Source organism: Dermochelys coriacea, chromosome 3, assembly GCF_009764565.3.
Source record: "Dermochelys coriacea isolate rDerCor1 chromosome 3, rDerCor1.pri.v4, whole genome shotgun sequence".
Lineage (NCBI taxonomy): Eukaryota > Metazoa > Chordata > Testudines > Dermochelyidae > Dermochelys > Dermochelys coriacea.
In genome coordinates this window covers 158,661,056-158,682,004 of record NC_050070.1, presented here as the reverse complement: position 1 = coordinate 158,682,004, position 20,949 = coordinate 158,661,056, and the positions used below count along the sequence as shown (strand labels likewise).

Sequence of the window (20,949 nt, the reverse complement as noted above, 5' to 3'; positions counted from 1 at the left end):
TTTATAACAGCACCTGATGGACTGGACCTTCTCAGCTGGCCTAACACCCAGCTTTGAATTATGTGAAAAATGATCTTGTTTGAAGCATGATTCCTCATTCAGAATGAAAAGTCAGCTCTCCATCTGGGATACTCTTGGGTAGCCTGGTCACAGGGATAGATTACTAGGCTGTCCACATTTTTCTGCCCTTGCTTGTGACCCAGGTTGAGAACAAATTCTTTCCTTTTCTCTAGCGTGAGTATTTCTCAGCCTTCAAGCAGGCTTCCCGTCGGGAGGATGACATTGCTATAGTGACCTGTGGAATGAGAGTCCTGTTTCGTGAAGGTAGCAACCGAGTCCAGGAGATTAAGCTGTCCTATGGAGGAATGGCTCCCACAACTGTACTGGCAGAAAAAACTTGCCAGGATCTTGTCAGCAGGTAGGAGAATCATAATCTGATCTTTTTTGCACAGAAGGGCCTCTTAGTGCAACAGTGTTCATTTTAAAGGGTTATTTTTATAGTAGCAGACCAAATTTTTGAATCCTCAATTATGGTATATGTAAGAGGTCATGAAAAACCAGGGACAGAAGAGTGAGAAGTTTGGATAAAACCCTGCATAGATCTGGGGCTTGTCTGACCTTACCCAGACCCCTTCATGATCTCGTGTGATTTCCAGTACTCCTTGCAAGGATTAAAGCACCCTCAAAGAACTGTGGAGTCTGTCACTGATGCTATTTCATTAAGCCATAGCCATGTTTTAGATCTGCCACTGTTTGTTTGAATATACTGATTGAGCTGGTCAAAAAATAGAATTCTAGTCCTCTGAGAAATTCTGAGATTTTCAAATTTTATTTAGTCCTGAATCATGACAAAAAGCAGAAATTTCAGAATTTTTAGAGAAACGAAATATTCCAAAAATTCCCTTTTCAATTTATCATTTGGACTTTTATATCATATATAGTTGAAATGAAACGTTTTGATAATTCCTAAATGTTGATGAAATCGTTACATTCCCCGGGAGGAACTTTTCAATTTCATTGACTCAGCATCTTCTGATGGAAAAAACATTCTGTTGGAACGTTACTGTTTGTTGATTATACCATTGCTACAGTGGCTACCAGGCGAGTGTTTTAGAGAGCAGAAGCAAAGAAGGTACTGTGGAGAAATGGTCTCAATTATGCAGTTGCAGAGCACTGCATAGTTTCATCATCTCTTACTTTCTCCTTACTAAAGCAGAACTCCCAGTTATGCTAGGGGTAAGGCATGAGAAATGAGACAGAGATTTATCATTGTTTGTGAGGATGTCATTTTGGAAGGATTAGTTAGTGAATGTCTGGCAAATGTTTTGACAAAGTAGAGTGCTAAGGAAGCGCTCCATATTATTATTGTTATTTATTTATTTGTTCCTGTGTAGAGAATGGAATGAAAATCTGCTGCAGGAAGCCTGCCGCCTGTTGGCAGATGAGATGAACCTGTCTCCTTCAGCTCCCGGTGGGATGGTGGATTTCCGACGCACGCTCACCCTCAGTTTCTTCTTTAAATTTTATCTGATAGTGCTTCAGAAATTAAACAAGTCACCCAATGGGAATGTGAGTGCTGCTCTCCCCTTGCTGGGGTTGGAATAGAGAGGGTGAAATAAAAGACTCCACAGTAGAACTGAACCCAGACAGAGTGGGCAGATTCTCAGCGCATCGTGAAAAGTGCTGTTTTCAATGCACAGGCCCTGTGGTGGGGAGAGGGTGCAGAAGGAATCCATTCTGCCAAGCCACTCTGTGTTGTAATAGCTGCTGTGGCGGCTGCTGCTGCTTCTTCTGTGTAGGGTAGAGATCAGAGCATCTGCATTGCAGATCCATTAGCTCAACCCTGGCCTACCCACCCTCACTTCTCCTACAGTGGGCTCTGCTCTGTAGCTGACAAACAGGCTCCTAGGTTTCTGCTCTCTCCTCGCACTGTTGTCAGGGCTGTTGCTGTCCAGAGGGGCCTGTGACAACATTGTCTCTTGCATTGTACAAAAATGGATGAACCTACTGGGGATTGAACCCTGGACCTTCTCTGCTAAGAGCATGAGCCTGTACTGCTAAAGTACCTGTTGTCTAATGCCTTGATGTGGACCAGCCTGTAAAGGGGACACATCACACCACTGAATTGATGGGTTACATCAGCAGACTGAACCACTTTAGATGTGAAATTGCACAGTCTAGGGTGAAAGTTAGGTGAAAAAGAGGAAGAGGCCAGAGGCTACCTGGGAGACATGAGAAAAGGGAAACAGAAAACAGATAAAAGGGCTGGTCATTTTTTAACATGTCTTTGGCAGAATAACCTTGATGAATTGGTCCCCTCCAAATACGTGAGTGCCACTGAGGTGTTTCATAAAGATCTTGTTGCCAACGTCCAACTCTTCCAAGTAAGTAGCGATATGCACACAGTCCAGGCTTGCCTCCTCCGTGAGTCCAGACTCACTGTATTCTATTTCACCTCCTGAACAAGGCCAGCATTTGTCCTTGCCTGGATTCTGTCACAGTTGAGATCTTTATTGAGGCTTTAAACACTTCCTTACTGGAGTACTATGATGATTTCTCCTTTAGGTTTCCAGAAACCTGATTGTCTAAGTGTATGACTCCCAGCAGGCTGCAGTTAGAGAGCTATTTCTGTTCAGCTCCATCGTTTCCCCCATCCTTGTCAAATTCACTGGCTACCCATACAGTTCCAAATTCAATTCAAAACTGTGCTTCTGCTTCCCAAAGCTCTTGGGCTGGCTCCCTTCTACCTCTATCCTCATATCCACAAACACCCCCTGCCTGCTAACATTAACCCACCACTCATGGCCAGTTCTGCTCAGCAGAGAGAGGGGAAGATGCTTTTAAATTTGTACTCTCCCATGCTAGCCCTCCCTTCAAGCGGTTGGGTCATGTCAAAGAACACTTCAAACCCTTCTCTTCTCCTTAGCTTAGAATTGTCTTGAAGTCGGATTTCTCTGCCCCACCTCTTTCTCTATCACAGCATTGTCCTGTTCCACTCTCATACTCACTCACCCACATTTACTTTCCCTTTCCCCACTCCAACTACTTCGTACCTCCCTCATCACTGTCATAGGAGATGCCTTCCCCTAACCTCTCCCCCCCCCCAGCCTCAACATCTGGTTATCCTATGGTAGGAGCAAGGATACCTAGTGTGTGTTTTGCTACAGGAAGTGCCTGCAGGACAGTCTGTGGAAGATATGGTGGGACGGCCCATGGTGCACCTTTCAGCAGCCAAACAGGCATGTGGAGAGGCTGTCTATTGTGATGACATGCCTTGCTATGAAAATGAACGCTACTTAACACTGGTCACCAGCACGAAAGCCCATGCCAAAATTATGTAAGTGCCCTTTCTATGCACTGGCGTTTGTACTGTGTACTGTGAATTCTTAGGACCCAAGCATCGTCCAGACCACCGGCCCTGTTTCTCCTCAGAGGTGGTAGCTTCTCAGTGGTTGATAAATGGATCTATTTATTATATTTATGTTGCATCTTTTGTCCCAGAGGAATCCCAGGTTTCATAAACTGTACACAGAGATTAGTCCTGGCACTATTAGTCATACCTGGAGTGTGACATAGCAGCTGGGAAGGGAATTTAGGTAGGCAGAATATAACTGGCTAGTAGGCCATCACATCAAACCACAATCCATCTCTTGCAAAAAGTGCCATGGGATCTTTAAGAACCATAATGATCAGAAGGCTGAAACAATGTTATGTCTTATCTGAAAGACGGATATTACAGTATTGTCTGGGGAAGTAGATTAATTCAGTGGTTAGGCATCAGACTGGAAGTCAAGAAACCTGGATTCAGTTTCTTGTGTGAACTTAGGCAAAGTCACGCCACATCTCTGTGCTTCAGTTCCCCTCCATAAACAAAGATAATAGTGTGTACCTACCTTTTAGAAAGCACTTTGAAATCAATATATTAAAACGGCTACATGAGTATTTAATGGCTATTTCCTGTATTAACCATAATAATAGACATTCCCATCCTCCTTAGCATGCATTTGTCTGGCAGTCTGGAAAATATTGGTATACTAAGAGTTCACTGATGGCTGAAACACCTTTGACTGGCTGTAGCTGAAAACAGAATTCTACAGAAAAAAGTTTTAGCTAAATGTCATTGTTAGTGGTCACTAAAAAAACCTTTTCATCAGACTGTTGGTTTACAGGATTTTAAATTGTAATCACACTTACAGGCAAGTGTAAATGGTGTACAAGTGAGCCAAAAAGTGGCCCCAACCAACCCATTACAAGGAGCTTTCTCTGTGTATATCTATTTATCTAACTAACTAAGATATTTTGTTTATGCATTCTCTTATTGGTTAACGATTCATGTAGTAGTGAGTGAGATGCTTATCTCTCAGAGTAGCATATTGTAAAAGGATCTAAATATATTCCTTTATGGACTACTAATTACTTAATGTTGACAACAACCAGCCAGTCTGAGCGTTTGACCATCCTGACCCCTGGATTCTGTGGGCATGATTCTTCACTGCCTTGCCCCTTGTGTAGCCATTTACACCTGTGCTAAAGGAGTACAAAGTGTTACCATTCTGATCTGGCATCATTCTACACTCGCCCTGCACACCTGTGAATGACTGGACAGAGGGCAAGAAAGTCAGGGCAGAAAATCAGGCCCTGTAGAATCTTGTACATGGCACTATAAATTTACATGGCATATTAAAGAAAAATAATAATTCTCTGCTGTTGGTGTTCCTCACTTCTTTAGTTCTATAGATACAACTGAAGCCCAGAGCGTCCCCGGTTTTGTGTGTTTCATCTCTGCTAAGGATATTCCTGGGAGTAATGACACTGGGATAGCTAATGATGAACCTGTTTTTGCTGATAACATGGTATGCAGTTTCTTATCGTTTTTTAAAAAGTTGTCTTTATGGAGTATAGAAGGCCAGGAAATTGTGGGGTTAACTACTTCTGCGGAAGGGCACCTTAGAGACTAACAAATTTATTTGAGCACAAGCTTTCATGAGCTACAGCTCACTGCATCCGATGAAGTGAGCTGTAGCTCATGAAAGCTTATGCTCAAATAAATTTGTTAGTCTCTAAGGTGCCACAAGTACTCCTTTTCTTTTTGCGATTACAGACTAACACGGCTGCTACTCTGAATACTTCTGGGGAAGTTCTCCGCAATGTGTGGAGTGAAATCTTGACTCTGTTGATGTCACTGGCAGTTTTGACATTAACTTTGGTGGGGCCAGGATTCCTGCCCCTGAATGTTCTTCTTTAAACTGCAGACAGCTGCAACAAACTTGCCCAATCCTGTTACCAGTAACAGAAGGTGCCATGTTTTCATGCAATGGGATATGAGTATTTACTGACTTCCACCTGTCTGGGTGACTCTTAAGCCCCAGGTTGGTGGCAACAAATCATTAAGCTGGCTTTATAGTGTAGATAACTATTTCTCACTGTACTTGAATATCAGAATATTTCTCACTGTACTTGAAGCTGGTTTTAATTGATTTGCTCAAAAAAATATGTTGCACAAAAAGAAATCAATGTGAGCCTTTCAGTGATTTATCACAGTGAGTATTAGAATCTCTTTTTATGCATAGGTCACTTGTATTGGCCATATCATTGGTGGAGTGGTTGCGGACACACATGAACATTCCCGAAGAGCTGCTAAAGCTGTAAAGATCAAATACGAAGAGTTCACACCTATTGTCACCATTCAGGTAGGATGGCACAGATTTGATCATATGGTTAGTCAGCCTAAGACCCCATAATGCCTGCTTCAGTCCTGTTTTCCTGAATATGGCTAATTGGGTTGTTGTTGTTGTGTATTAAGTCACTCATGTTTTTAGCATTTGTGACGTAGCTCTATCCTGATGGGTGTGGTAGAAGAGCAAAATAAAGCTCTGATATTATATTGGTTGGGAATGGAATCATAGGACTGGAAGGGACCTTGAGAGGTTATCTAGTCCAGCCCCCTGCACTCATGACAGAACTAAGTATTATCTAGACCATCCCTGACAGGTGTTTGTCTAACCTACTCTTAAAAATTTCCAATGATTGAGATTCCATAACCTTTCTAGGCAATTTATTCCCATGCTTAACTACCCTGACAGTTAGGAAGTTTTTCCTAATGTCCAATCTAAACCTCTCTTGGTGCAATTTAAGCCCATTGCTTCTTGTCCTATCCTCAAAGGTTAACAAGAACAAATTACCTCCCTTCTCCTTGGAGCAGCCTTTTATGTACTTGAAAACTGTTATGTCCCCCCCTCAGTCTTCTCTCTTCCAGACTAAACAAACCCAATTTTTTTTCCATGTTCCCTCATAGGTCATGTTTTCCAGACCTTTAATAATTTTGTTGCTCTTCTCTGGACTTTCTCCAGTTTGTCTGCATCTTTCCTGAAATGTGGCACCCAGAACTGGACTCGAGTTGAGGACAAAGTAAAGCAGAAGAATTAATTCTTGTGTCTTGCTTACAACACTCCCACTAATACATACCAGAATGATGGTTTGCTTTTTTTGTAGAAGAGTTGCACTATTGACTCTTGTGTAGCTTGTGATCCACTATGACCCCCAAATCCCTTTCCATAATACTCCTTCCTAGGCAGACATTTCCCATTTTGTATGTATGCAATTGATTGTTCCTTCCTAAATGGAGTAGTTTGCATTTGTCCTTATTGAATTTCATCCTATTTACTTCAGGCCATTTCTCCAGTTTATCCAGATCATTTTGAATTTTAGAGCACTTGCAACCCCTCCCAACTTGGGATCATCTGCAAACTTTATAAGTGTACTCTCTATGCCATTATCTAAATCATCAATGTAGATATTGAACAGAACTGGACCCAGAACTGAGCCCCGCAGGACCCCACTCGCTATGCCTTTCCAGCTTGACTGTCAACCACTGATATCTGGCTGGAAAACTGTTCCAGAGAGAAGTTATCGCCCACCTTGTATTTCCCTAGTTTGTTTATGAGACGGTCATGTGAGACAGTATCAAAAGCCTTACTAAAGTCAAGATATACCACATCTACTGCTTCCCCCCATCCACAAGGCTTGTTACCCTCTCAAAGAAAGCTATTAGGTTGGTTTGACACAATTTGCTCTTGACAAATCCATGCTGACTGTTACTTATTACCTTATTATCTTCTAGGTGTTTGCAAATTGATTGCTTAATTATTTTCTCCATTATCTTTGCGGGTACAGAAGTTAAGCTGACTGGTCTGTAATTCCCCAGGTTGCCATTATTCCCCTTTTTATAGATGGGCACTATATTTGCCCTTTTCTAGTCCTCTGGAATCTCTTCCATGATTTTTCTAAGATAATCGTTAATGGCTCAGATATCTCCTCAGTCAGCTCCTTGAGTATTCTAGGAATATTCCAGTACAGTGGTTCCCAAACTTGTTCCGCTGCTTGTGCAGGGAAAGCCCTTGCTGGGCTGGGCCGGTTTGTTTACCTGTCGCGTCGGCAGGTTTGGCCGATCGCGGCTCCCAGTGGCCGCGGTTTGCTGCTCCAGGCCAATGGGAGCTGCTGGAAGCAGCGTGGGCTGAGGGACGTACTGGCGGTTGCTTCCAGCAGTTCCCATTGGCCTGGAGCAGTGAACCGTGGCCCATGGGAGCTGCAGTCGGCCAAACCTGCTGATGTGGCAGGTAAACAAACCAGCCCAGCCTGGCAGGGGCTTTCCCTGCACAAGCAGCGGAACAAGTCTGGGAACCGCTGCTCCAGTACATACCATATTGTTTAATATGAAGGCAGTGGTCCAAGTTCTGTGAAAGATCGCCGTCAGTGTGAAGTCACTAGATTTGTACCAGGTGTATATCAGTACAGAATTTGGCTCATTTTCAATATTCTGGGCCTGATTCAGATTGCACATCTGCTTTAGACAGGTGAGACTTCATTGGGGTTACTCCTAATTTGCAGTGGTGTGAGCGGAAAATGGAGCCCTCTAACTACATTACCGTATTAACTCTGTGTGAGACTTCGCAGAACATTTTGCCTCTTTTCTAAGACTAATGAATTTAAGAAAATGGCCCTTGAAACTTACTTTAGACATTTCTATTGACACATTGAGAACAAACCCATGAAAATATGATCAGTTAGCTAGTTTCCAAAGCAGAAGAACTCTGTGTATAAACAATTCATGACCATTGCATGTGTTTCTGATGATACAAGCAAATGTCAATATTGAATCATAAATCACCACTGGATAAGAGAAACTAACTGTTGCTAACAATACTTATAAGACTTAAATAAGAATTCTAAGGATTTAAAGTTACCATGGGATTCTAGTGAATTTTGTAATGATCAGTACTGCATGTCCATGTGACTTGTAACATGAAATGGGTTTATCTGACTGTACAGGCATAAAGCGGATAGATATATAGATATCTTTCGCTGACAGAGCTTGAATGTAGCTCTTCTTGTTTTTGGAGTATTTTATGAGGAAGTTTCCTTGTGAATTCACAAACTGTATTTGAAAGTTGTTCATTTTTGGAGGCTATCAAATAACTGATGTGACCTTTGTTATAAAAATGTCAGATCATTTAAGGGCCCAGATTAGAGCTGGTCGAAACACATTTGTTTTCCAAATGGAATTTTTTGACAAAAATGAAAGCATTTTCATTTTGGTAAAGAATTTTCACTAAAAAAATAAAAAAACAAAACATTTAGGCTGAAAATGGGAGTTGTAATTTGCTTCTTGTGGCCCTATTCTCCATGAGCTGGGATCCCTCATGGGACTATATCTCCCATAATACATCACTGTCTTTCCCTCTTGCTGAGGGAAAGATATGCATCACGGGGTCCCTGTCTGTGATGCATTATAGGGAATGTAGTCCAGCCGGGGATCTCAGCCCATAGAGAATAATGGGAACATGATGAGCAAATGACAATTCCTATTTTTGGCCAAAACACAAACAAAAAAAATCAAATTTTCCGCAGAAAGCAGACAGGTCACAATTTTTTGTTGAAACCCCAATTTTCTGTCAAAAGACAATTTAGATGGAAAATTTTCGACCAGCCCTAACTCAGATATCAACAGGCCTTTACAATTAAAAACTTAATTAGTCTCAAGCCAGTTTTCTTGGCTTTGTCCCACGTACTTCCTCTTGAATCAGAGAAAAGTACTGATGCCACTCTAGTTGAAATATTTTGATCTACTATCTTTGCAGGAAACTTTAATGTGTAACTATGTTTTCCCAGGAAGCTATTGAGAAACAATCCTTTTATAAGTCTCCAAGGAAGATTGAGAAAGGAGATGTCCAGAACGGATTTGAAGAATCCGATCACATTGTGGAAGGTGAGCACAAATATATCAACTCTATTTTTCGAACAGATATAGCTTCTTAGCCTGCAACCTTCACATGAGAAATATCATTGAAATCAAGAGAAGCAATTGCATGAGTAAGATTTATCATGTGAATAAGGCTTATTGGACTGGGCGCAAGGTTTCATTTTACTGAAAATAACTTTGTGTAAATAGACAATGGATAAAACTTTCAAAAGTTCCTATGTCATATTTTCTAAAGTGACTTAGACACAGTGGCTTCGTTCACATGGAGAAATTGACTGAAACAGATCCCTGTGTGAACACTATTTTGGAATAAAAGTCACTTAATTATGGGCTAATTAATTACTCCACTTAGCAACTTTTATTCAGAATTAGAGTGCCCACACAAGAACTATTCCAGAACAGTTTATTCCAGTCTGTTTCTCCATGTAGATAAGGCCTCAGGAGCCTGTGTCTCCTTGAAAATCATTGGGTTTAGGCTTCTAAGTGCCTAAATCCCTTTTGAAAATGGGGGCATAGTCCCTTTTAAAAGTTCTTGTGACAAATATGGAGCTGTCCTGTAGTAAATTATTAATATTCTATATTGGCTAGGTGTCATGGGGTGCACTCACCCCTAGGGCACCTCCTCCTGGCTGCTCTGGGTATTAGCTCTATCCAGGTGCTGCACCCTCCTATGGTGGTCTTTCCACCCATCTTCTTCTCTCATCCTGTGGCCCCTCTCACTCCAGGAGCTGCAGCTTCCTGTTCATGACCTGGCTTTCCAGTCAGGTCACTGTGATCCTCCCCTTCTGGGGTACCAAAGTCTTTCAAGGCAAACTGTCCCAGGCAGTCCGCTCTGCCATCTGGTGTGTGCCACTTTCTCAGTGACTGACAGGGGAACCCGGGCCTGTCCTCTACTCCAGGTTCCAACTCTCGGGTCCTCTCCAGGCAGAGCTTGGCTGCTGATATCCTATACCTTGCTGCCTTTCCCCTGAGCCTCTCCTATCTTTCTGGCTCTCCTCCTTCTCTAGGTTTGGCAGCCCAACCTCCCTACTCCCAGGGAGGAACTGTAGGCTACCTATCTCTGGCCCCCCACACACCTCCTTTCTCGCAGGGAGTGACTGCAGACTACTTCCCTGCAGCCCCATTCTGCTCTCGGCTCTGGGGCTTTATACAGTCCCCTACTGTTCCTGTCCAGCTGAGCCTCATTTAATCAATCCCTCTCCCTGACTCCTCCTCCAGGTGCAGTCTGGGGAGTTAATTGGCCCACCTGGCCACCTTAACCCCTTCAAGTCATGTGTGGGGTGGACACCCCATCACACCTAGTTATTGGGGTCTGTATGAATATCTTGATTTAACTCAAAAGGGGCCTCTCTGGAATATAGGCAGGAAGGAGAAGAATTGCCACTTAGCAGCAAACACTTAAGAGCTGTTCAGGAACAATGCCAGAAGTGTTAGCTGGAACACTTGCTCAGCCTCCAGCCAGCCACTGGAACTAGTTTGACCCGGAATAGCCACGGTCTGCCAAACACAGGAAAACAAAGAACTCTGGCAGGGTTTTAAAAGGACATTCTCCCAAAGGTGAAGGGAGAATCGGACACAGGAACCTGCTGTCTGGTGTCTGCCTAGGGTAGCCATCGTGGGATGGTAGGACCTTAGCTAAGGTAGCCATGTGTGTAGACTTGCTTCTTGTTTTAAAATTCCATTTCTCTAATGCTTTGTCCCTACTGGTGGTTTTAAGAAGGGTGTTTGCGCGCTATATATCTCTGGTCACTGGCTCCCAAAGGAAAGAAACACAGGTGTTTGGTTGAACCTGCAGGGTAATAAGCAGTCATAGATGGGTTGTTGTACCCAGAACCTGGTCCAATAATGTGAGACTTGTGACATTCCACCCCAAAACAGATAAAGACATGAGGCCTACCACTTGAGGGGGTGCACTCAGAGAGACCAGAAAGGGGACAGAGCTGCAAACGGCCCTGTAGCAGCAATGGGCCTGCATGTTTCTTCACACCTTTTCATTGGTTCTGTAGGGGAAATGTACATTGGTGGGCAGGAACACTTTTATCTGGAGACTCACTGCACCATTGCCGTGCCTAAAGGTGAAGATGGAGAGATGGAACTGTTCGTGTCCACCCAGAATCCAATGAAGACACAGGTAACTTCTTTTATTGACCCAGCTGTCCATGGTGAATTTGGTGCTATGGAGATCACTCCTATTAGACAGGGATAAACTGTACATCTTCAATAGATGCTAGATTTCTCTTGTGTGAAAAATAGAAAGCTGGCTCAGAGAGATGGGACTAGGCTATAAAGTCTTTTACATTTAGGTCACCAGTGGCAATCCAGTTCCTGGTGGCAAGTGTTCATGTTGCAAAAAACCCTTCCATTTTAGCTTGCACTAGTCCAGGGGTGGGCAAACTATGGCCCGCGGGCCACATCCAGCCCATCAGACCTTTTGATCCAGCCCTCAGCTCCCGATGGGGAGCAGGGTTGGGGGTTTGCCACTTCTCGGAGCCGGAGGGAGGACATGCTTCCCGGAGCTGCTTGCGGTAAGCGCCACCTGGAGCCTGCACCCCTGAGCCCCCCCCCAATAACCTGCCATAGCCCTGATCCCCCTCCCGCCCTCTGAACCCCTCGATCTCAGCCCAGAGCCATCTCTTGTACCCCAAGCCCCTCATCCCCAGCCCAGAGCCTGTACCCCCAGCCAGAGCCCTCACTTCCCCCACTTGTGCCCCAACAGCCTGCCCCATCCCTGATCCCCCTCCAGCCCTCTGAACCATTGGTCCCAGCCTGGATCCCCTTCCTGCACCCCCAAACCCCTCATCCCCAGCCCCACCCTAGAGCTTGCACCCCCCAGCTGGAGCCCCTCCCCCTCGCACACCCGTAAGCCCAATTTCGTGAGCATTCATGGCTCGCCATACAATTTCCATACCCCGATGTTTCCCTCAGGCCAAAAAGTTTGCCCATCCCTGCATTAGTTTTTGGCTATCTCAGCAGAGAGGCCAAGGGTTGAACGGGCAGAGAGGATGAATTTCACTACAGAGATTGGGGTAGTATAAAACCCAATTAACTGGAATGATCCTTTCCTCTGTAGCGGTGATCCTTTCAGAATAGATTGGCCAGACAACAAGTATGAAAATTTGGGACGGGGATGAGGAGTAATAGGCACCTATGTAAGACAAAGTCCCAAATATCGGGATTGTCCCTATAAATTTGGGACATCTGGTCACCTTACTTCAGACCAAGCAGGGAAATGTGGGTGAGCTTGCACTGGCTTTGCCTGTGCTTTTGTATTCTTGTGGATAAATTAAAAGCTTGAAGACTGAAGAACAATAATGTGCCTCCAATGAGCTCTACAATCACTCCAAAAAAAGAATGGACTTTTATATGGCTATTGGGAATATCCATAGTTATCATTAATTATGATAAAACTTTTGGAAGGGATATTAAACTCATGCTTCAGATCTTGGGCCTATCTCTAACTATTAGGTCTCATCTTGGTCTCTTTGTCGGGGATAGATTATCCCACATCTGCCTTCTGCAGGGGTCTTACCCCTTCCTCAGAAGCTTCTGGCCCTGGCCGCTGTTGGAGACAGGATACTGGGCTAGGTGGACTACCTGGTCTGATCCAGCATGACAATTCTTCTGTTCCTTCTTAAGTTGGTAAAAAAACTCTATTAATAGGTAAGGAACCTAGCAAGCAGATGACTTTAGATTCCAGTTCCTTGATTACAAGCTTCCTGCCTGAAAAACACAGAGCCTTTTCTGCAAGTGGAGATGATGTGCAAACTTGTCTGGAAGCTTTGTCTTATCTATTTATCCATCAGTCTTCTTGTATGACCCTCCCCCCATGACCACAGTGTCTGAGCATCTATGTTGATGCTAAAGTCATAGGAGAGAGAAAGTTAAGACTGAGGCTGTTTCTAGCTCCCAAGTGCCCTCACTAATGCCTGCATGACTAACCTATTTCCTTTTCCCTTTAGGAATGTGTTGCCAGTGCATTAGGGGTCCCAGCGAATCGAATTTTAGTTCGAGTGAAGAGAATGGGAGGAGGTTTTGGAGGCAAGGAGTCCAGAAGTACTCTTTTGTCAACAGCAGTAGCTGTGGCTGCTTTCAAGTAAGTTTTGCTTTTGAGAGGTGGGCTCCTTTGTCACCTATGGCATAGGCCCAGGGGTCATATATCATTGTCCTTTTTAACAAGATGAGGGAGGTCAGAGTGCTTTTGATTCAGGACTGGTGCTGACGCACTTGCTTCGTGGACCAGAATCTTTCTCAGCTTCTTACTCCCAAAGGCTTTTAACAGGGTTGAGAATCCCTGGGGTAGGTCACTGATGGGATCCTCAGCTGGAAAGGGAAGTTTAAATGGCTTTCAAGCAGATGCAGCCCTCAAATGGTTTCTTAATACATGTGAATAGGGTGGGCAGAGCAGCAGGATGACAGCCATCTCTAACATCAACTGAGGGAACCTGAAGGAAATAAAGCCACATTGTTGATCCTTCTGTGTTTCCATATAGCTACTGTATCTGAAATGCTTGGTTCCCTTCTTTCACTTCACTGATTCCCCAGCCGCTTTCAGAACCCAGCACAAACCTCACCTCAGCTGCACTGTGTACCAACAGGGATATGACAACCAGATCCTCACCCTAATTCTTGCTGTTATTACCAACCCTGCACCACCGCTGCCTGCTCTTTCTGTGTACCTGCTGACATTTTGATTGTACTTAGAGATGGGCCCAATCTACAGAATACCGACCCCGAATGTCAAATGCCCCAAAATTCAGGGGTGTTTGGATCTGAGGTTTTGGTTCAGCCCATCATAAAGAGCCTGGCCATTTGTGAAATTTGGATCAGGATTTCAAACAAACCCCAAATTTAAGGTTTTTTGTTTCTGGAGTTTTGATGGGGGCCCATCTCTAACTGTACAGTTTCCATTTTTGTAACTGAATATGTACTTTGAAATGAGAGTTGTGTGTGCAACCCATCATAAAGCTGGGATGCACTCTGCCAAGGATATTGCCTGGATATTGCACTGCAGCAGTAACTTCGATGGAGTCCACTGGGGTCAGTTGCTGTGGTGGAGAAACGTCTCTTGCCTTTTCTGAGGAATCAGTAAAACAATTTATTTGTTTTTCCTCTGCAAGCCACATAAAGTATTTCATATTCCTGGATGTTTCTGTTCTGAAACCTCAGAAAAAGCAGATGAAAGGCAGAAGGCTCATTAGACAAGGGAAAACAACTCTTCCTCCTAAGGGATAAAATGTAAACTCACTTAAATAACTAAACAACTAAAACCAGGCTAAAGTCAGGCTGTCAAACAGAAGGCTAGTTACGCTCAGCACCATTACATAATTAAGCTGGCTAGAGGATGTTAATTAATGATGAATTACTTAATGATTAGTATCCATGTATCCAAGAAGCCCTAGTATCTAGGCACTGTTGCAAGAATATAAAACACCAAATCCCACTCTATAAGAAGAAAGATCTTAGCCTCTCCTGCCCATCCATAATGCTAATTGCTTGAGAGGAAAGAGAATAATCCAGGTAATTTACTTCCTAGCTCATGCAGCTACTGCCAATCTGCATCTTAGTTGTAAAGAAAAATCATACAAAAAGAGAGAAGTCTTTCCCTGTGCCAAGAAGTTAGCAAGTTTCAGACTCAACATGAGCTCAGCATGATCAATGTATCCTTTAACAGGACTGGTCACCCCGTACGATGCATGCTGGATCGAGATGAGGATATGCTGATTACTGGTGGGAGACACCCCTTTTTGGGACGCTATAAGGTACACAGACATTGTGAAAAAATATACATGTATTATCTAAATAATGTCACGTTAACAAGTGTAATTGAGTAGTGAGGTATTGTAATGAATTAGCTAGTGTGTATGTCACTGACCTGTACTGGATAGAATCAGAGAGGCTCACCTGGGTCATATTCCCTAAACTGCTGACACCTAACTGAGATTCTCCTTTAGCTCAAGAAGGATGAGCCTGAGCTTTTGGAGCAGAAGTATCTAATTTCTGTCTCCACTGCAACCACAGCATGTGGCATATTGAGAAATGTAACACTCTTTAGATGGCCATGAATTTGTTATTGTTCTATGTAAAGTTCTGTTACCTCATGCCTTCTCAAAACCTCATGGAGCTTCTCTTTATATTTGACTTTTCTTTGGGGGGAAAAAGAGGGTTTGGGCACCATGAATGAACAACACTCACTCAAGAAGTGTTCCTTCTGGGGGAAGGTTGAGGGTCATTGATGGGATCCCTTGTGAGAGAAGCCTCCACTGGTACTGCCCATGATGTAGTTGTTCTGTGATTAAGCAGAAGACATCACTCACCAGGGCTGGCAAGCTGCCACCTTTTATCAACATGAGGGCCATTCAGGGTTGGGGGGGTTTTTTTGGAACAAAGTTGTTGCTAGGACACTTTGTCTTCTCTACCTGAGGAGTGATATCTTCTTGTCAAGATGTCAGTAGGAAGGGTTGTACGGACTTAAGCAACTAGTGAGGATAAACCTGAAGGGACTCTTTTCCACAGGTCGGCTTCATGAAGAATGGCAAGATCAATAGTTTGGAGGTGTCATACTACAGCAACGGGGGCAACTCTGAAGATCTTTCTCTGGCCGTAAGTAGGAAAAAATGTGCTGGCTTTTAACTAGAGAAACTGACCTGACAGAAATGTTGGGAAAGAAGCTTGTCTTGGAGACTGAGGCCTGCCACATTTCATTTCAGAGTTGTATTCAGTTTTCAGCTGTCCCCAGCAACACTCACTCATTTTGTTCTCCATTGTAACTGAAGACAGAATGTGCCCATTCTACAGTACCAATAACTGAACTAGCTCCAGCAGAGACTGCCATGACACTTGGTACACAATCCTCACTAAGTCTGTAAGAATTCAGACTGTGCAAGAGACTTCAGGAAAGTTTACTGTATAAGACAGATGAACACAAATGGTGGCAGTAGATTTGTTGCACAGTGCAATATGGATGCTATATCATCAGTATAGCAATGTAGTTCCTAAAGTCATAGTTACTAAATAAATGAAATAAATGACCATTGCATGTCTTTATTTGCTATTGATAATAATACTTAGTGCTTATAGGTGCTTTATGTTTTCAAAGCACTCTGCAACCATGGACTAACATTTGGACATGATTTTGTCTGTTCAATAATTACAAATAGTTAAACATATTGCCAAAAAAGATTTACTTGTTCTATACACTTAGTTTAAACACATTAGATGATATGAAATGTAAAAATGTACAATAATGGAGTTTTAGAGCTGCAGTCACTTTTTGACAGTTTTAAGCACAATTTTGGAGTCAGGTTCTTAGTGACCTGCATTTTGTATGTGGGACCCATTTTGCCCTGGATTACATCAGAGTTGCTCCCATTACGCTCATCGTGAGCTGGGTGGGCATGCTGTATGGGAGCGCAGAGATTAGCTCATTGCCCATTAAGGGTCTTTTGTAATTAAATTAGGGTGGGATTTTTAAGTGGTCAGCATTGGCCTCATGCTGTTCTGGTTGAAGTCAATGGTAGAACTCCCTTGGAGTTGAGTGGGAGCTGAGTTGCACCTATGCTGAGAGCTTTTGAAAACCTCACCCTAGTGCTGGCAGGGTGCTTGGTGCTGTACAAAACTAGAAAGGAAGGGAAGGGACCTGATCCTGCAAACACTACTGTGTATAATCCCATCAACCACCCTTACTCATGTAAAAAAAACAGGAGGACTTGTGGCACCTTAGAGACTAATAAATTTATTTGAGCATAAGCATCCGATGAAGTGAGTTGTAGCTCAGGAAAGCTTATGCTCAAATAAATTTGTTAGTCTCTAAGGTGCCACAAGTGCTCCTGTTCTTTTTGCGGATACAGGCTAACATGGCTGCTACTCTGAAACCTTACTCATGTAGTCATCCTCATTCTCACGGGCCCAGATTCTGCTTCCCTTACTCACACTGAAGCCAACAAGGCTACTTGTGCGGTAACATACTACTCAACCTGCATAAGGGTGGCAAAGTCAGGCCCACAACTAGTGCCTAGCTAAGGGCTGGATTGTAGCATTTAGCTGCAGTCCAGAGTAGGGACCAATGTGGGGCAGCATCATCCCAGGAGGAGCTTTCTGAAGGGCTTTGTTTCAGGAGTCACAATGCCTCCTAGAGCTCCATGGAGCACAGGGTGTGTCAATGCTGCGCAGTCCTTTGGGAAGCTGCAGCAAGCTCCTTCTTCTGGGGCCAGCCAACTCCATGTGCCAGTGCAGTCTGGGTTGGACGGGCCTTCCGTCACTGCCTTTCTTTGGGGTGATTTGCATCCCAAGGACTCACACAGAAAGCAGTCCTCCTTTTGTAAATTAGCCCTTGCCGCCTTATTGCATCACATCACTGCTTTAGCAAGACGTGTAAAATCTGACCTGGGATTTACATTAATAAGTGATTCTCGCCCCCCACACCCTCCTCCGTTTTGTAATTATTTTTCATCAGGTTATGGACAGAGCTTTGTTTCACATGGATAACTCTTACAACATCCCCAACATCAAAGGCGTGGGTACAGTTTGCAAGACTAACTTGTCCTCCAACACAGCGTTACGTGGCTTTGGAGGTCCCCAGGGAATGATGGTTGTTGAGTGCTGGATGAGTGACGTTATCCTGACGTGTGGTCTGCCAGCAGAGCAGGTACAAATCAATTGAAACAGTACAGTGCAACATATTAGCTAAGTCTTGGGAATTTGACGCACAACTACAACTAGATATTAAGCACAGGAAGTCTGCGTTTGTTTTTGCCAGTCCTAATCAGGGTCCCAATTCTGTTCCCGTTGAAGTCAATAGGCCAAATTGCGATCTGGATCATTATCTTCTGCCTCCCTGAATTTCCTTTGTCATTTCAGTTGTCTCATTCTGTAACATCAGCTTTAAGGCTTGGATTTTCAAAGGGACCGAAGGTAATTAGGTACCCAAATCCCTCCAAAAGGAATTTGAGTTCCTATATCCCTTAGTGTGACAGGGTGCTAAGCAGAAAACTGCATAGCCAACCCTCTGTCACTCCAGCTCCAATTAAGGGAGGTGAATTGGAACTGGTTAGATCACCTGGCCCTGACTGGGAAAGCTGGAACAGCTGCTGCCTCACAAGACTGGGGCTGGATAAAAGTCCCAGGGGAAAGAAGCCGGGGAGGAGCTGGACAGGCTGTAAGCTGCACTAGAGGAAAGGCAGTGAGGGGAAGTAGACAGAGATAGCTTGGCCCCCTCTCTCCTGCTGGTGGACTGTAAGAAGGGGACTATGTGTATGGTGGAAAGGTGGTGGGAACACAACCTGTAAATAAAAGTACCAGGTGAGCACTGCACCAATGTCTCTCTTTGACTTTCTCAGCCCAGTGGGGGCAGGAGCCCTGTTACACTTAGACTTTCTTGAAAATCCCACTCTAAATTCTTGTCACCAGGTTTTCTCATGAACTAATCATGGACTTTCAACATATTGTTCAGTGGAGCCAGAAAAGGAGGATGAACAACTAAAGTTCAATTTGTTCATGATATTGTTCAATTAAAAACTCTTGTACTAAGACACTAATTTCATTATTCTTAACGAGCCCTATCAATATTTCTTTCTTTGGGAAGGTGCGAAAGCTGAATCTTTACAATGAAGGAGACCTGACCCATTTTAACCAAAAGCTTGAAGGGTTCACTTTGCGGAGATGCTGGGAAGAGTGTCTAGTGAACTCTAAGTATTACGCCAGAAGGAAACTCATTGATGAATTCAATAGGTTGGTGTTTAACTCTTTGCCGGGATACCAGGCAGTAAAGTTCAATCAGTAACATGGGTGACTTAGAGTCAAAGTCATGTGGTAAAGATGTGGCTTTTTTTTTTCCTTTTCTTTTCTTGAAGTCTCTTCAGTCCCATTGTGGGAAGGACTCTTAGTACTATAGTGGGTCAAGGTCATCCTATTGACTTGCACCAGGGATTAATTTGGCCTAATGCTTTATACTTTTGTAGGGATAAGGAGGTAGAGGGAGGGGTATATCAGACCTATACTTTGCATAGTATTTCAGCTGCACATAAAAGCAATTTTTTGCTGGGTTTCACGCTGCCTTTTTGCCTTCTTTATTTGACTTATTCATTGCCAAATGCTCATCAAAGCAGACAGTCATTTCCTTGGTGTTATTTGGCTCTCTCTCTCGCCTGATCTGGTCAGGACATCCCTCACGATTAGGATGGCAAAGGCAATAGTGGAGGTGACAGCTAGGATGGTGGAACTCACTTCAGTAGCTTCCGTCAGATCTTCCTCTACATCTGCTCTTTCTGTATTTTCTTCCCCCCCCCCCCGCAAGCCTTTTCCTTTAAGGATCCAAAAAGGGTGTAATGGGTGGAATAGCCCATCCCCTTATTATTTTGTCCACCCTTTAGGCTGAATATCTGACACACCAATTTCGGTTCATTAAATTGTAGCTCCACATCATTTGTTTTTTAACAAGCATAATTTCAACAACCCTTGGATTATATCAATGTGGCTTTTTGTTTGGACTGATTTAGTCTCTGTCTGGTTCTTTTGCATCTGCTTGTAACATTCCTTCTTGAAAATAACTTGACCTACTTTCCATGGTAAATTTATAAGCAAGCTAAAGTTATAGACCAATTGTCACAGCGGATCTTGAGAGGTCATCTAGCCTATCCCCCTGCACTGAGGCTGGATTAAGTATATGTAGGGTATCTCTGACAGATGTTTGTCTAACCTGTTCTTAAAAACCTCCCATGACGGGGATTTCACAACCTCCCTAGGTAACCTATTCCAGTATTCCACTGTCCTTAGAGTTAGAAGGCTTTTCCTAATATCTAAACCAATGGTTCTCAATCTTAGTTGATCGCCCCCCCCCCCTTCTTTGTGTCTGTAGTCATTTATGTGCCCTGCCCCCCTCCACCCCCCCAAGGACATATCCAGCAACCCACCTCTAAAGGCAGAGTGAAGAGCAGGGGCTACTGGCTGGGTGCTCAGCTCTGACGGCCGCTCCGCGCCTGCAGCGGTGTAGAAGTAAGGGTGGCAATATAAATCTGTCAATATCCCTTTCACAGCAGACTTAGAAGTAAGAGTGCAGCAGCGCAGAAGTAAGGGAAGCAATGTGGAAAGTGATATTTGTCATCACTTTTCATAGCAGACTTAGCACCCCATCGCCACCCTTACTTCTGCACTGCTGCTGCCACCCTGGGGCTGACAACCAGAGCCCTTCTGCTTCCTAGTGTGGGAAGGGGAGGGGAAAGAGAGCCTGATCCTAAGCCTGAACTGCCTCCTGGTGTGGGATTGGGGGGCTGGGAAGGAGAGCTCCGGCTGTCCCCTTTATCCCCACCTCCTGGGTGTGCACGGCCCTTCAGCATGAGCCCCAGCCACCCGGGGCTGACAGCTAGACCTCTGCTTTGTTTAAACAAACACACACATAGCTTGTGCCTCCCTTGACACATTCCTGTACCTCCTTTGGGAGACCCGCCCCATAGTTTGAGAACTGCTGGTCTAAACTAAATCTCCCTCACTGCAAATTAAGCAGATTGCTCTTTGCGCTGCACTTGGTGAACGTGGAGAACAGGCGGTCATTGTTCTCTTTATAAACTGCCTTTTACATACTTGAAGACAGTTATGAGGTCCCCCCTCAGCCTTCTCATCTTTAAGCTAAACATGCCCAATTCTTTCAGCCTTTTCTCACAGGTCACATTTTTGAAATCTCTTAATATTTTTGTAGC

At 43.9% G+C, this 20,949-nt stretch overlaps 1 protein-coding gene across 4 annotated transcripts in view; it reads left to right on the top strand.

Moving 5' to 3' along the window:
* Positions 1 to 20,949, top strand: part of XDH (xanthine dehydrogenase) — a 74,875-nt gene that overhangs the window by 37,474 nt on the left and 16,452 nt on the right. For 3 of the 4 annotated variants that reach the window (XM_043511656.1, XM_038395583.2, XM_043511658.1), the window contains 13 exons: positions 234 to 418; positions 1,395 to 1,569; positions 2,295 to 2,384; positions 3,168 to 3,337; positions 4,730 to 4,853; positions 5,571 to 5,690; positions 9,169 to 9,265; positions 11,266 to 11,390; positions 13,219 to 13,352; positions 14,931 to 15,018; positions 15,773 to 15,859; positions 17,712 to 17,903; positions 18,840 to 18,985. In XM_043511656.1, the coding sequence (XP_043367591.1) occupies positions 234 to 418; positions 1,395 to 1,569; positions 2,295 to 2,384; positions 3,168 to 3,337; positions 4,730 to 4,853; positions 5,571 to 5,690; positions 9,169 to 9,265; positions 11,266 to 11,390; positions 13,219 to 13,352; positions 14,931 to 15,018; positions 15,773 to 15,859; positions 17,712 to 17,903; positions 18,840 to 18,985 (1,733 nt within the window). The remainder of the gene's footprint in view (positions 1 to 233; positions 419 to 1,394; positions 1,570 to 2,294; positions 2,385 to 3,167; positions 3,338 to 4,729; positions 4,854 to 5,570; positions 5,691 to 9,168; positions 9,266 to 11,265; positions 11,391 to 13,218; positions 13,353 to 14,930; positions 15,019 to 15,772; positions 15,860 to 17,711; positions 17,904 to 18,839; positions 18,986 to 20,949) is intronic. The other variant, XM_043511657.1, reaches the window with a different exon arrangement.